General features: G+C 36.2%; 1 protein-coding gene across 1 annotated transcript in view; it reads right to left on the reverse strand.

Moving 5' to 3' along the window:
• The window catches only part of AEBP2 (AE binding protein 2), a 61,892-nt gene that overhangs the window by 17,969 nt on the left and 26,184 nt on the right, over positions 1-17,739 (reverse strand). Inside the window, exon 3 of the mRNA XM_019961485.2 lies at positions 13,410-13,517. Within this exon, the coding sequence (XP_019817044.2) occupies positions 13,410-13,517 (108 nt within the window). The remainder of the gene's footprint in view (positions 1-13,409; positions 13,518-17,739) is intronic.

Genomic DNA, 17,739 nt, shown 5'->3' on the forward strand with positions numbered 1-17,739 from the left:
AAATTTTTAAATATTAAACACCACATTCAGTTCACAAGTCATTTCTGTTAAAGTGTACAGTACTGCCATAGACTAAGACATGCACTACTTATTTTTCTCGCTTTTCCATTTTAAAAGACATCACCCCTATTTCCTAACACCTATTCTAAAAACATACTTTATTATTTATTTGGCTGTGTTGAGTCTTAGTTGTGGCATACGGTATCCAGTTCCCTGACCAGGGAGAGAACCCAGGCCCCCTGCCTTAGGAGCTCAGAGTCTCAGCAACTGGCCCAACAGTGAAGTCCCAAAACAACATACTTTGGGTCAATTACTTATTTTGTGCCCCATGTGACAGATACTTCAAGGAATGCAATAAATAAAACAGTTTTCCCCTTAGATTCTTGCTTAAGTACTGGTTATTCAAACAAATTTATGGACAAATTCCACATTCCAAATTTTAGAATTGCTACCTGACTACAGTTAAGGCAGCAATGACAATAACTGTTCAGACCCAAGTCCCCAGGGTTTAAATTTCTAGGGATTTTGTCATACAAATCCACCCAGGATTATCCTTAATTACAAGGATTCGAATAAGATAACAGATTCATTTTGTCCTGGGTTCCTTCAAAACTGCAAAACATAAGCTCTGGTAGTACCTAGAACTAAGAGAGTAAATATCTCAAGTTTATTTTAATCATTAATGATTCAATGCTCAGGAAATAAAATCAATAATGAGAATTCTAATGGAAAATTACTTTATCTTTGGTTTTGATTATTCATCAATCAAGAATCAAAAAATAAACAAAGAATCAAAAACAAATCCTAAAAAACATAAAGTAAACGAGAATTTAGAATGACAGAAAAGAGCACTTTTAATGAAAACAAATACAATAGAATCACACACCTTTCACTAAAACACAAATTCATTTACCCTAACAGAAAAATTTTAAATGTCACTAATCAATATTCCACTAATTTAGTGTTTATCACAGAGAACAAGGTGAAAGACAAACCTGCTGCCTCAAATGGTCTTAGTGCATTCACTCCTCTTAACACAAGCATTTCACGGTGTTGAGTGATTTTACTGTTCAAACAGTCAATGTTTCATCCAAACATACAGCAATGACCACTGAACATAAGCTACCACACACGGTGCTGATTAAAAAAAAAAAAAAAAAGCAAACCCATTTGAACAATCAGGGGAAAAACTGGTGGTTGGATAAGTGTTTCAAATGTTCTATCTTCCGAATCCACGGAAACATTTGTTAGCTGCTACTGTGGGCCAAGTAGCTGTTATAAAGTTTGAAACATGGAATGACAGTTTTTTCAAACAGATTTGTTCGACTGAAGCAGCACCAAGACTGTCATTCATAGTCATATTCCCATAAGTGCTATAGAAACCTACAAGAGGCTACTGAAACACAGAGCAGAAAACGGAAGACACAGGAGTATTTATTAGCAAGTAATCTAAAAGAAAACAAAAATTCCAGGTACAAATGTTGGTTTCTTAGTTTTGACAAATGCACCACAGTACGTGAGATGATAATATCAGGGAAACCAATGGGGTGAAGGTATGTGAGTACTCTTTGTACTATCTTTGCACATTTTCTGTAACTTTAAAAATTTTCTGAAACAAAGTTTTTAACATTCGCTAGCAGAAAGCACAGCCTATACAAAAACCACAAGGAGAGAAAAAGGAGATCCATTTGAGATGTACAAGTAGTTCAGTATTTGGCTGGAACACAAATCCTATGAAGATATATAGTAAAGGAATGAATGAGAAGAGAGAAGCAGATAAGTATCAGATATGATATTATACATCATGCTAAGAAATATGGATGTTTTCATTTACAGAGACGGAGGAGTTACCAAGGATTTCAAATAGCAATAACTAAGTGATTCTTAGACGATGAACTGGTAGATGAATAACAAAAGAGCAGAATGAGAAGTAGTAAAGGTACTCAGAATACACCAAGAGGCAAGCAAATTGATAGGATTTGGGAATGCATGTGGGGGCTGTATACGAGAAGTTGAGAAGAATCAGGAATAATGCAGGACTCTTAAAGTCAGGGTAACTGGATTGAAGATACTACTATTCACTGAGTCTAAAATAGAAGCATGGTTGAAATGGAAAACCAAGCTTCTGTACATATTAAGTTTGAAATGCTCCATAAGACATCCAAGCTGAATATTCTACTCTGGAATCCAAGAGGGAAAATTAGGGCTAGATGTAAACATCTGGGAGCAAGCAGAATATACAGAGTATTTAAAACCAAAGTACTTGATAAGATAAAAACACTTAGGGTGAGAGTTTTTGATAGCAGTCTCCAACATTCAGAAGTGAGGCAGAACAGCAAAGCAGACTCCAGAAGGAACAGCCACTGAGTTTCGGTGGGGATGAACAGGCAAGTGTGGTATCAAGGAGGCCCAGAGAGGAAAGAGTAAGTTAATAAAAACCAAGACCCCATACGCAACATGCACAGAGTAAACAGAGCATACATCTTTCTTCCCTGTGCTTTTCCCCCTCCTTTCAAAGAGCTTTGAGTTGGTACCCTCATTTAGTAGAGAAATGTTAACTAACCACGTTCACCCAGTGTTGTAACAAGTGGTACTTCTCTTAAGGGTCCCCTTGTAAGAGAAAAACTGTGTAAACAGAAGTTCTTGGATTTCCCTGGTGGTACAGTGGATAACAATCTGCCTGCCAATACAGGGGACATGGATTCAATCCCTGGTCCAAGAACATTCCATATACTGTAAAGCAACTAAGCCTATGAACCATAACTACTGAGCCTGCTCGCCTGGAGCCTGTGCTCTGCCTGCAACAAGAGAAGTCACCATAATGAGAAACCCACGCAATGCAACTAGAGTGGCCCCCGCTCGCCCCAACTAGAGAAAGCCCACATGCAGCACATAGATCCATAGCAGCCACATGAAGAATTCTTAAGCACGGGTGCACATCCAAATCACCAGGAAGATTTTTTAAAATAAAGGAGCGACCCGCAGCACATCAAAAAGATTCTAATTTAATTGGGCATGGGTGCAACTCAGGCACCAGAATTTGAATACCCAGTGGCACCGCTCGTATAGTCAAGAAAGAATGACCTCAAGACTGTTCTTAGATTTCCAGATAACCAGATCCCTACCATTCCCCACCAGTGACCAATTAGCTTCATGGGTGGGTGGGTGGATAGGTGTGTGTGTGTTAAGGAATCATGTTTTGTTTTTCAGTATCATCATGTTCATTACACTTATTTTCCTTATTTATACTCAAATTGTATCATCTTTGGTCAGTGGAAACCTAAATCTGGCTGCCAAGGCTAGGGAAAATGAGTGCTTCAAACACAGAGACACAAAAAGGCAAAGGAGAATTAAAGACAGAACAGGGTGCTTAAGTCTTGAATTATTACAGAGAATGTTGAAAAGGAAAATATTCTCACCCCCACAAAATATACATACATATATAATTTAATATATATATAAAATATCTGTGAGGTGATGGATGTGTTAATTAACTACATGGATAGAATCCTTTCACAATTGTAATGCATATCCAATCATCACAATGTGCACTTTAAATATCTTAGAATTTCATTTGTCAATTATATCTCAATAAAACTAGAGAGAAAAAGCAAAAAAATTTTTAAATTATCAGTATCAACTGCCATTATCAAACACGTTACAAAGGAACTGAAGAAGGAACTTTTTCATCACCCGTCACCGTGAATGATCTAATACTGGCATCACTGTGTCTTGTATGCACAAGACACGCACAGTTAACGAGGGTATTTAATAGTTTAATTCTGGTCTGATGAAATTTCTTTTTTCTTTATCACAATTTAGGCTACGTTCTTGACTCCAAAATATTTAAAAGGACTGGCTATTTCGTATATCAGGTCTGAAAGAAAGTCTTAAGTTTTTCAAGCAATACTCTATCACAATGAGAAGTCATTCAGATATGTCACTATTATGAAAGAACACAATCATATTGTGCTGTGGGAGACTAGCTGCTGAGGAAAAGTTATAATAAATACTATAATAAATACACTGGCAGACATTTTAACCTCTGAGCCACCAGGGAAGCCCAATAAATACATTAGCCCATGACAACAAAGTGACTACAAGTACTGTGTTCAAAGTACACAGAAATACTAGAGTGGAAGAGAAATGTGTAGGAAGAAAAAGGAAACTATGGAGACTATCTGAAAAGTACAACTATGTAATTTCTTCCACACTATACAAATTTGTCCAGACAAGTAACTGTCACACTGGCAAAATGGAAATCAAAACGATCACCAAACATGCTGTGTATGACTAATTTTTATTTTCTTCAGTTAAATAAAATATTAATAAGCATGGTGAGCTGAGGTTAATTAGCCATGATAAAGCTTAATACCAAATGACCAAGGAGAATGAAAATCACCATTAAAAATAAAGACCAGAGAATAGCACAAAGAATTTCAAAATCCTAGTCCTATTAACACATGTAATGTTTTTCAAACTTTAATAATAAAAGGTTTCACTACATTTAACGAAATGGCAGCAGCAACTCCCCTCACACAAACTCTAAAGGCACATACAAAGCAGGGGTATATATACAAGACAAAGTGAATGTGGCGGGGAAGGGGGCTGCTTATTAAGGAATAATCTTTGCATTTTCATTATATAAGACAAACATTATTAAAAGAAAAAACCTGTATCTGCATTTCAGGAGTATGATTTTATAAAACTAAAATCTGATAATGAGCTACCAAGATTATTTTCATATGACATTAACTTTTTTATTATCAAGCGCAAAACAAGTAAGTATAGGAAATATAAAATTCAGTTTAAACCTAAATGACACATCCGTGACTTTCATTGATTTCCCATATCAACTCAATTACGTCTTTCTGGACTTTTCGTTTCCAACCTTTGCCATTACCAAAACTCCAACAGACTTTCATCATCTGAATCTTTAATCTTCAGACAGTTGCCCCAGAAGCCACATGAGCAAAAACTGATAAAATTCAATATATAAAAATCTGTATTAGATTAGGATCAAAATGATAGCCATGTATTATAAGCTTAAGAATAACATAATACATGAGTCCATTCTGTAGCTACATGATAGAACAATGGGTAGAAAGCTCTGAAAATAAGAGTATCAACTAATAAATTCAGATGGGAATAAAGTTAGAAAAATACTCATTTTGTAACCACCCTCATAGTAATAAATGATTCAGGCAAGACACATCAATGGATACTAAAACTAGTTCTAATGGGGAACAATGTTATTTATATAGATTCAAAGTGTCCTCCACAAACTGATTATTAATTGTAAAGGTACAAACGAAAAGTTTGTGGTAAGAGAACCTGGAAATTCCACCTTAACTGAGTGATGCTAGGTAACCTCACCCATGATGGAACAAACTCTCAAGAATTCCCTGAAGTGGTAATAGTGAGAATTTTTATTTTCTCCAAAGACATAAACTGAATTTGATCATATCAAATAACTCCCAAATAGGAAATATACTACAAAATAAAACATTTATACTTCTCAAAAATATTACTGCCATAAAACACAGAGAAAAGCTGAGGAAAGTAAGTTTTAAAGAGTCATGACAACTAAATATAATGCATGATGCTCAACTGAATTCTAAACAAAGAGAAAAAAAATGACTATGAGGGACATTATTGGGACAGTTAGTGAAATCTGAATAGCTAATAGCATCAATGTTAAATTTCTGGACTTTGGTAACTGTACTAAGGTTATGTAAATGAGTATTCCTAGGAAATACACAATTTAGGGCTACTGCTTCTCTTAAATGGCTCCTCAAAAACAGTGTAGTATGTGAAATGTGTTTGCAAGAAGCAAGGGAGGAAAGAAGAGAGAGATGGGAGGGAGGAAGACAGATGGAGAGATGGATAGAGAGAAAGCAAATGTGGCAAAAGAGTACCGGTGAATCTGGCTGAAGGGTATATGGGAGTTCTTTACACATACATGTGAGAGAGAGAAATATATGGGAGTTTTCCCATCTTTTTTGCAAGCTGAAATTATAAGTTTAAAAAATTTGCACTTTAGAAAAAGGTCAAAATGGGGAAAACATTTAACTCCTATCACAGGAGGGAAATATTTTTCCTACTCTATAAAAAAGAATAATGAGTAAGCTCAATAAATTTTCCATCCTAAAAATACAAAAATAATTAACATAGGGGGAAAAACAATGTGAATATACAGAAAAGTATTTATACTGTATTTACATTATATGTACCTGCATGGTATCTAAGTAGAAAGGTATTACCATACACTGGCAGACGGGCAAAATAAAAGGGAATAAATAATAAGCCTCAAGAAGGCTGTTGGGAAACAGGCACTACTATATTCTAACACTGCTGGAGAGAATATAAATTGGTACGTTTTTCTGCAGAGGGAATTTAACTGTATCTTTCAAAAGCAAGCTTAGACATGTACTATTTGACTTAGCAAAAGAGCTTCTAGGAATTTATATTAGTTCACAAAAGTAGTATACAAAAATGAGCTCATAGGTTATATTGTGAAAAACTGGACCAAAAAAGCCCATTAAGGAATGATTAAATAAAATATAGGGAAACTATTACACAGAAATATTGCATAACCTGAAATGATGTCCAATACAAAACTAAAAAGGGAGGCTAGGGAATTCCCTGGGGACAGTCCAGTGGTTAGAGAACACCATGGTTCCACTGCCTAGGTTATGGGCTCAACCTCTGGTGAAGGAACTAAGATTCCCCCAAGCATTGTAATCAATGTGCAAATTGATTACATTTATTTCTTTACTTTGTACATATATGCTAAGAAGTCAAATACAACAGATGTTAGATTATATTTATACTATTTAAACTTTTCAAAATCAAATTCCTTAAAATGAAGCAAGCATGACTTTTTTAACACACTTATTTCCATCTGACAGAGTGCAGGAGAAGAGCAAGAGACAACTAGCAATTAAGAAAAAGCTTTGTTGGCTGTGTATGGCCAGTCTGTTGTAGCCAGCAACGCTACACTAGCCCTTTCTTTTCCTATCTTCCATCCCTTCTCTCCCTTCAGGCTTCATTCTAAAGAATTAACCAGAATTGAAAGAGACACGTGTACCCCAATGTTCATCGTAGCACTGTTTACAATAGCTAGGACATGGAAGCAACCTACATGTCTGTCGGGAAATGAATGGATAAGAAAGCTATAGTACACATACACAATGGAATATTATGCAGCTATTAAAAAGAATGTATTTGAATTAGTTCTAATGAGGTGGATGAAACTGGAGCCTATTATACAGAGTGAAGTAAGTCAGAAAGAAAAATACCAATACAGTATAATAACACACATATATGGAATTTAGAAAGATGGTAACGACGACCCTATGTGCAAGACAGCAAAAGAGCCACAGATGTAAAGAACAGACTTTTGGACTCTGTGGGAGAAGGCAAGGGTGGGATAATGTGAAAGAATAGCACTGAAACATGTATATTACCATATGTGAAACAGATCACCAGTCCAGGTTTGATGCATGAGATAGGGCACTCAGGGCTGGTGCTCTGGGACGACCCTGAGGGATACAATGGGGAGGGAGGTGGGAGGGGGTTCAGGATGGGGGACACATGTACACCCCTGGCTGAATTTATGTGATGGTATGGCAAAACCCACAATATTGTAAAGTAATCAGCCTCTAATTAAATAAATTAATTTACAAAAAAAATTAACAATTTAAAATGTTTTCAGTAAACACAGTATACATTTCTAAAAATCCTTCATCAAGATGATTCTATCAATTATCCCACACACAAACCACCAAATCAGAGCAGCCAACATCAAGGCTGCTTAAGATAGGAATAAAATTGAATTCCTTGGCAAATGCTTGAAGCATATGGTAAATATAAAAGACAAAATAAATAATGTAACTCCTTGTAATAACTGGATTCCAGACTAAAAGATAGTAAAAAAAGTATGGAAAGACAACATTTTGCAACCAACTGCTTTTATACTTAGTTTCTAGACAGTCCAAGCTTACTAGTCAGAATTTTTTTAACGATTTCAAATTGCCACCATAAAGTATCACTGAATATATAAAATTGCATGTTATTCTTTAAATAGTTCACTTACTCTTCTATGCCTGTCTTTTTTTCAGAATCATGTATTTCTTTAAGTAGCAGTGATACTCGCAGAAACCTATGAATACACTAAAAACAACTTAATTATATACTTGTTAAGTATTGAGATGAGCAAATTATAAACTTCGACAGCATACTAAAAAGCAGAGACACTACTTTGCCAACAAAGGTCCATCTAGTCAAAGTCATGTATGGATGTGAGAGTTGGACTATAAAGAAAGCTAGTGCCAAAGAACTGATGCTTTTGAACTGTGGTGTTGGAGAGACTCTTGAGAGCCCCTTGGACTGCAAGGAGTCGGACAGGACTGAGCGACTGAACTGAACTGATATATATATACACACACCTCTTGAAATGATCCCCTCTATCACTATAAGACAAAACTCTTCTCTGTAAGATCCTCCTCGTCTTCATATACCGAGGATTGGCAAAGATTTTTTAAACACAATACAAGAAACGCTAACCATAAAAAAATTGACAGATTAGACTTCACTATAACTAGAAACTATTATTCAAAAAATCCTGTTAGGAAAAGGTAAAAAAGATAACCAAAGACAGACTGGCGTTCAAATACACATATCTGTCAAAGTACTTCTATCCAAAATACATATAAAATTTTATATAATAATAAGAACAAATCTTTCGGTAAAATAAAAAAGGGCTTGAATAGGCACTTCACCCAAAAGAGGAAATTCAGATAGCCAAAGCCTTTGAAAATGTGTTCAACCTATCATTACTCAGCAGGGAAGTAAAAAATAAAGTCACAATGGGATACCACTAAATAGACACCAGAGAGGCTAAAATTAATAAGAGGCAAATATCAAGATCTAGAGCAGCTAAAACTCTCATTCACTGCTGGTGGGAACATAAAATGTATGACCAATTTGGAAAAGAGTCTGTAGTTTCTAGAGCTAAATATATACTTATCTGTGACTCAGTAATTCCACTCCTAACTATACAACCAAGAGAAATGAGTACATGTCTGCCATCAGAAGACATGTGGAAGAGTATGTTTAAGACAGCTTGATTAGTAACAGCCAAAGACTAGAAACAACCAACTTGCCCATCAGCAGGAGAAAGAATAAACTGGTTTACTGTACAGTGGAATACTACACAGTAACTATTTATTTAAATGACTGGTACACAGGGAACTTCCCCGGTGGCTCAGCGGTAAAGAATTTGCCTGCAGTGCAGAAGACATGGGCTCAATCCCTGGGTCAGGAAGATTCCCTGAAGAAGGAAATGGCAACCCACTGCACTATTCTTACCTGGAGAATCCCATGGACAGAGGGGCTGGTGGGCTACAGTCTATGGGGTCGCAAAGGAGTCAGACACAACTCAGACTAGGTAAAAGTAACAACCTCCAACAGGACAAATCTCTGTTATTCTGCTGAGTGAAAACAGCCAGACACAAAAGTTCATACAACTAAGTCAAGATGACAGAAATCATAATCTGGTCTAGGGGAAGGAGTGAAAATATTCCTCATCGGAATGGTGGTTACACAGGTACATACAAACACAGGAAATACTTAAGTATACTTTAAACACTTTAATGTACACTGTGATATGTTACAACTAAAAAAAAAATTTTCCAAATCACATGATCCCCTTTCTGTAGTCAACTCCCACTCAACTTCTACTCCTCTTTCCCAGTCCCATTAATTGGTCACTAATCCATGTTTCCAGAGAACCTTTTGACAGACATTTATCGGCACTTCACATTTTATTAGATAGTGGAGGACACAGGAGCCTGGCATGCTGCAGTCCATGGGGTTGCAAAGAGTCAGAGATGACTTAGCAACTGAATGACAACAAATCAGTGATTTGTTTATTTTCTAGGGCTCCAAAGTCTCTGCAGATGGTGACAGCAGCCTCGAAATTAAAAGACACTTGCTCCTTGGAAGAACAGCTATGACAAACCTAGACAGCGTATTAAAAAAGCAGAGACATTACTTTGCCAACAAACGTCTGTCTACTCAAAGCTATGGTTTTTCCAGTAGTCATGTATGGATGTGAGAGTTGGACTACAAAGAAAGCTGAGTGCCGAAGAATTGATGCTTTTGAAATGTGGTGTTGGAGAAGACTCTTGACAGTCCCTTGGACTGCAAGGAGATCTGACCAGTCAATCCTAAAGGAAATCAGTCCTGAATATTCACTGAAAGGACTGATGCTGAAGGTGAAACTCCAATACTCTGGCCACCTGGTGCAAAGAAATGACTCACTAGAAAAGACTCTTGATGCTGGGAAAGACTGAAAGCAGGAGAAGGGGACGACAGTGGATGAGATGGTTGGATGGCATCACCGACTTGATGGACATGAGCTTCAGCAAGCTGCGGGAGTTGGTGATGGACAGGGAAGCCTGGCGTCCATGGGGTCGCAGAGTCACAACTGCACTGAACTGAAGACATTTTATTACTAAAACCTACTTACATCTGTAAAATCCTAAAGAAAAAAAGTTCTCTAAAGGGCAGAGGTCTCCATTCTTATTCACCCTGCTTTCCAAATGCCCAGCACTATGCTATGTAATGCAAACATCAACAAACACTTTTTTGATTCAAATGGTTCCTACGATTTACAGAACAATGCCTCACTAAATCACAACCTTTAACTTCTGTCTTTTAAAGACAGTTTCTTTCCCCCTCTTCAATGAGACTCTTCTACAGCTTCTAAAAAGAGATTTTCGGGAAAAAATCCATTTCTATGAACTGTGAAATTAACTTGAACATCATAACCAACCAGCAAAAGAATGGCTGCCTTAAAGAAAAATATATGCAAAGGAACACAATGGTAAAGTAAATGATTCTCTTACTTTTAACAATAAGCTCTTACATTTACTATATACTGTACAGTTCTATGAGGTAACCACTATTAGCAGCTACAAATCAGACAGGAAGTTCAAAAAACTGTCCCAGGTCACACGAGGGCCAGAACCTGCAGTATGAGAAGAGGGAAGACTAGGAGGTTAACATTACAGGACACACATGCCAACAGAAAGCTCAATAAGACTATTTTTAAGAGAATAAAGAAAAAGAAATCCAAATGGTTAAACATATGAAAAGATGCCCAACTTCACTGATAATAGAGGAAAATAAAATTAAAACTACATCAGGGGAGGGAATTAATTTCCTGGCAGTGCAGTGGTTAGAATTTGGCGCTTTTACTTTGGGGGCCCAGGTTCAATCTTTGGTCAGGGAACTAAGATCCTACAAGCTGGGAACTTCCCTGGTGGTCTAGTGGCTAAGAATATGCCTGCCAATGCAGGGGACAAAGGTTTTATTCCTGGGCTGGGAAGAGCCCACATGCGGCGGAACAACTAAGCCTGTGCTCTAGAGCCAGGGCTCCACGAGAGAAGCCACATGAGCAGCTCAAGCACTGCAGCAATGTGCAGCCCCACCCCTGCACCTTCCCGCAACTAGAAAAAGTCCATGCACAGCAAGGAAGACCCAGAGTAGTCAAAAAAAGATAAATCAATCCTGTGCTATGCTGTGTTAGGCTTAGTCGCTGAATTGAGTCTGACTCTTTCCCACCTCATGGACTGCAGCCCGCCAGGCTCCTCTGTCCTTGGGGATTCTCCAGGTGTGGGGTTGCCATGCCCTCCTCCAGGGGATCTTCTCAACCCAGGGATCAAACCCAGGGATCAAACCCAGGGATCAAACCCAGGTCTCCTGCATCGCAGGTGGATTCTTTACCAACTGAGCCACCAGGGAAGACCAAAATAAACATTAAGGGGAGGAGGGGGACGCAACTGATGGGACAACCACTACATCAGGATGCAATTTCTCATCTATTAGATTGGCAAAAATATAAAAGTTTGACAAAACCCTCTTAACAAAGCTGTGAAGAAGGCAGACACTCTAACACTGCTGATAAAGGCACAACCCCCAGCAAGGCAGTGTGGCAATATTTATTAAAATTATTAATGGTTATATAGCTTTTGATCCAGCCACTCTCATCATTTTGGGAACTTTTCCTACATTTATAATTACACATGTACAAAATGACATATATTCAAAGATCCATCACTGCAGCACTACTTGCAACAGCACAGGACTGAAATCAACCAAAGCAGCTATGCAAGTCCGGTTAAATGAACTGCTATAGCCACACAATGGAATACTAAGAAGCTGTTAAAAAGAGAATATTCTTTATGAACAGATATGAAAAGATCTCTACTACAAAGCATGTTACACAAGCAAGGTACACATACACACAATAGAATTCCTGATAATGGGAGAAGCTCGGTATAGGACATAAGGGAACTCTAATCTTTGTAGTGTTTCTGTAAAACTGAAACTGCTCTAAAATATAAAGTTTATAAAAAATAATATACAGAGAGTATATATTTATTAGACATTGTGTAAGTGGAAGGATAACGATACTATATATGAATCTACTTGTAGTTCCATAAAGAATTCACCAGTAATTAAAAAGAACAGTTATATATTCAGGGGAGAGAAAATAAGAAAGGTAGAAAAATTTCTGAATACAAATTTTTTTCTTTATAATTTCTTAAAATTGTTAATGATTATCTTTTTCAAGGAAATTAAGTAATTAAAAAAAAACTGCACACAAATTACCTCCTCCTCTAATGAAACCCAAAATGAGTTTCTGGCACAACAGTGCTTATTAATACATACCAGTAGACACTGTATTTAACAACTACTAAACTTCTTTAAAGACAAACTTTTCATCTCTATGATATATGCTTTCCATACTAAACTTTTAAACTTTTCATCTCTATGATATATGCTTTCCATAGTTACAAAGCAAAATATTTTAACTTTTTATGAGGATAAAACAAAAAATGGTTTTTACATGAAATTCCTCAGAATTCCCCAAATACATCTATTTGACACAGTAATTTATGACTAAGCTTAGTAACATGATCTCAAAGTGAGGGAAAGAGATCAAACCCTTTAATTCTCCACAATTTCAAAATTTTTTCATGTAATAATCAGGACTGTTCGCTAATTAAAAAGGCTGAAACCTATGACACTAAGAAAACATAATTAGAGTACAAGGTACTAACCACAACCAAGCAATTTTAAAGACATCCATTCAAGGTGCTACTCTGCCTACTAGCTGTTTTCAAGACCCTACCTTCACACTGACTTTTTTCTGGTCTTCAAATTATAAAAGTCAGATTAAATTATCTTTACCTTCATCTACTTTATAAAATCTCATGCATCTACAGGAATATTAAAACAAATGGTTCTTTAAAAAATTTTTAGGAGGGCAAAAGTATGCCTATTAAGAAACATGTCAACTTGAACTTAAGAAAAATAACTCATATACACTTACTTACCTTAAAAGGCTTGTCTCCGCTGTGTGTCAGCATGTGCCTCTGTAACCAACTCTGGCTGGTTGATGGAGTGTTATATACTTTACAGCCTTTCCATAAGCAAACAAACACCTGTTAACAGAAGGGCCATAATTATTTTCATCGCTTTTTCAACAGGGACTTTTATTCCCTGTAAATTCAAGTAAACATGCTGCAAGTCTTCAATTGACAAAGAGACATTGAATGTACCAGTCAGTCAAAATGCTTACTGTAGGTACTTTCTGAACCTCCCACATGAGGCACAGTTTTAACCGTTCCCCTTTAAGGCTGCTGTCCACTCCCTCAATAAGGAACTGATATACCAATCCCAATGAGCCATTCAGAAGGAAATATACAAAATATTAACAATATAGTCCTAAGAACTAGAACGATGGACCATAATTTAGTTTTTTTGTTTACTGCATGAAGGAACAAGCATGTACTAACTGTAAATATTAGGAATATATAAAGGTATAAAGAAATGATGACAATAAATCAAAACAGTCAACTGGTAGTTACTGATAGTTTCACCTTCAAAAAAATGAGTGAACAAATTTTCCAATTATAATTTTGCTGCTCTTGATTTCCTATTCTCAAATGCATACCAATATGTTTATATTTATATTGTTTTGATTTATTTAAAATGATTTCCAATTGTCTTAATTATGAAGCAAAATCTAATACAGAATGCTAAAATTAATATAGTTGCAGAAGCTATGACCGCAGTTACTCTATAATAATAGACCCACATTCTTGGGTTCAGGCAGCTGAGTATGACTGGGTTAACAACTAACATGATTTTTACCATCTTCCTACCACTGAGATACCAATTTTTTTTTGACTGATTCTATTTTTATCCAACTGAAAACTGCTCCCCATCATCGGTAAAAGAAGTATGAACCTACAGTAACCATTACATTCAAAGAACCATTTATAGGCTCTGTTCTTTTCTAAGGTTACAACAATTATAAATAGAGCCATACTTTGAAGATTATAATGTACTGCATATAGAACAAAACAAAGATACACACAGGACTGAGGAAACAATCACTAAACAGTAAGTTTAAAGGAACATTTTTAGAAATCTAGAAAAACAGTCTAAAATAACTGAGATCAATTTTTACTCAAAACCATTTCACAACGAGACAACACTGTTATTGCTGTTGATGTGCTTAAAGCATTTGCTATTTTCTTTTAGTTAAGCAGATATGATGTCACATTTCCTCCTGAATATTTAAAATTCTTTAAAAAAAAAATTCCTGACCCTAGTACATGTTTATAAAATGATTCCTAAAGTTCCCAAAATTAAAAGCCACTTTTTAATGAATGTAGAGAAGTCTTTAAAGGTACACCAATATGCTGTGAAGACTAATCCAGTGTTTAATAATCATATGTGGATATCAATCCTATCAACTTCCTAACTCAAGACTACAAAGACTGTCTTAAATTTTCAATCCAAGTAATAAACAGACTGGTTTAAAACGCTTTCACAAGTCATACACAAACAGGTATGTCCTAAAGCAAGTATTTGGGAACAAAATTAATCTCAGTTATGCAAAAAAAAAAATTTAACAGTAAAGAATTGTTATAACACTTAAGAAACACCTGTGCTGAGTTACTCTCAAAGAAACAAGATAAATACTCACATTCTGTCCCTACTCAACAGCTACAGTTGGGAGAACCAACCATGTCTGATTTCTAATTCTTTTTCCTCTGAACCAACACTAATAGGAGGCAACTGCCGGCCATGTGATTCCATCAGATAACAGCCTCTAGGGTGAACAGGTACGGTCTATCCTTCTAGATGGAATAATGTCTAGTAACACTATTAGGGCACCAACACCTTCAGGTTCAAAGAAAAACCATAACCTTCAACCTAGTGAATTTTAGAGGAAATGAGATAAGTGTAAAGAGATCAAAGCAAACTATGTTTAGCTATATTCGGGTAGAATATTAATACCTGAAAACTACTCTGAGGGGAAAGGGGATAAGTAAACTTGCATAAGGATAATCTTGATACACAACATGGGCACTAAAAATCCATTATCAAGTATTCCCCCAAACCACAAATCTTTAAAAAGCTAAATTTCCTTAAGTCCAGTCCAAAATCTGACAAAGGGGTATTTGACCTGAGACTTTCTGTATGCACAACATATGAAAAACATTTTTATACTCCATTTTTAGAAACTTTCTCATTGTAAAAATTAACACTGAAAACATTACAGGAGTTCAATATGAATGGAATTATTCAAGAACAAAATCTAACATGGTTCCTCTAAACTATCTTAAAATGAATTAAGATCTAACTATGTTAATTAGACCACTGAGGTTCATAGTCCAGTCTTTCATGATAAACTGGCTTAGTTAAAACAGGCTGTATTAGAGATAACAAACAGAACAAAAGTAAACAACCTAAAATCTATCCAGCCCTTTCATATTTTGCAGCTACACAGTCTTCAAAGAACCACTAATTTAAGTCTCTATTTCCTTTGTCACCAAATAGATGCTATGAGCACACACCTGTTGTAAGTCCAGAACACAATGAAGATACAAGATAATATTTTCTCTCAGGACTAGTTAACAGAAAACTTGGGTTTATATTAGACACTGGAGGTCCCTTCTCAAAATAACTGCTGCACATTTTTTTCTGCCAGACTGTCCAAGGAAAAAAACAGCACACGGCCATTAAAAGAATCTTTCTACTACCAGCTTCAGATTTATAATGACCTAACTTGTAAGATGAAGAGGTCTAAAATTTCTATGTTAGAGGGAAGCTCAGGCTTTCTGTTCAGAACTCCTCTAGAAAACCTTGCCCATTACTGTCAGAACAAGTCAGCTTTACCGTCAGGGGTCCCCTCCAAAAGGCCTAAAATGAAGAAGCTTGTACAAACCAAGGGTAGTCCTAGTCTTTGGTCAATTTTCCTGAACTAGAGTATTTACCTGAATGTATGCATGGGCTTCCCTGGTAGCTAAGACGGTAAAGAATCTCCTGCAACGCGGGAGACCTGAGTTCAATCCCTGGGGTTAGGATGATCCCCTGGAGAAGGAAATGGCAACCTACTCCAGTATTCTCGCCTGGGAAATCCCATGGACAGAGGAGCGTGGCGGGCTACAGTCTACGGGGTCACAAGAGAGTCAAAAACAACTAAGAGACTAAACAATAATAACAACACAAGTTCTACACCTATGATGGATTGTGTGACAGTAAAAATAAATGCACTTACACCTGATTACCAACATATCATACATGAAGTGCATAAATGAATCCATCAAGAAATTAAGTAAATTTTAAGACTCACTGCAAAACAATACAATGCAACCTAACAAAGTCTAATAAGCATGTATAAGGAAAATTCTGTTACTACTGGTAAAGTAAAATCAGCCTAATACTCTATAAATAGAGCTGGTAAGCAATATAATTTACATCCTCAAAGGGAGTGAAAAAAGCCTACTTTTACTAAATAGATTCCTTCTGTAGTAAAATGATACAAAAAGATTTTATATTAAATAAGAGACAGACAATCTAAAATAAAGTCAGGAAGGGGTTGAATGGATGATCTCAGGGTTCCTTTAAGCTCTTAGAAAAAAATTAGTTCAGTTTTTCACAAAATGTGAACATATAAAAGAGAAGTAAATGTTTTTTACGTCTAATTATTTTGTCTCTAATCAGTCTACTCTTTCAAGATCTAAAATGAAGGCTATAATTTTGTATTCTGTAATTTTTAGCCACATTAAATGTGTTAACATTTTCAATTTCCTCTGTTAAAAGATATTTAATAAACAGAGGACAACTATTCAGTAAGCTCTCACAATACAAGGAAAAAACATCCCTCATTTATTGCAAAAGATATTTCCAATTTCATGTTATGTTCAGAATCTAGTAATATCAGACTGGCAATCAAAACTCAAACTGGCCTCCTAAGATTGACCCCATTTCCTAGTAGCATTCAATGTAACCATGAGAGTCTACAAGCCTAATTTTATGTAACATCAAGGTTAACTCATTCAGCTCTCCAAATAGTAATACCCTGTCATCAGCTCCCCCAAAATATCCCTCTGGCCCTCTTGCCTCAAGAGCACAAAGTAAACTTAATAAAAATAACACGTGTAAGAGCACCCCTGATAAACAGATTTCCTTCTGGCAACTGTTTTTAAAGTGAGAAATAGTTAAGACAAGGGGGAAGAAAAAAAAAAAAACAGTACACTAATGGATCTTACTGAACCACTGAAATCCTACAAGATGAAGTTCCCCTCCTACCAAGACTTACGTGTTTAATAAGAGGACACAGGCCTTTGAAATTTGACTAGCAAAATA

The sequence above is a fragment of the Bos indicus genome, chromosome 5 (genome assembly GCF_029378745.1).
Source record: "Bos indicus isolate NIAB-ARS_2022 breed Sahiwal x Tharparkar chromosome 5, NIAB-ARS_B.indTharparkar_mat_pri_1.0, whole genome shotgun sequence".
Taxonomy (NCBI): domain Eukaryota; kingdom Metazoa; phylum Chordata; class Mammalia; order Artiodactyla; family Bovidae; genus Bos; species Bos indicus.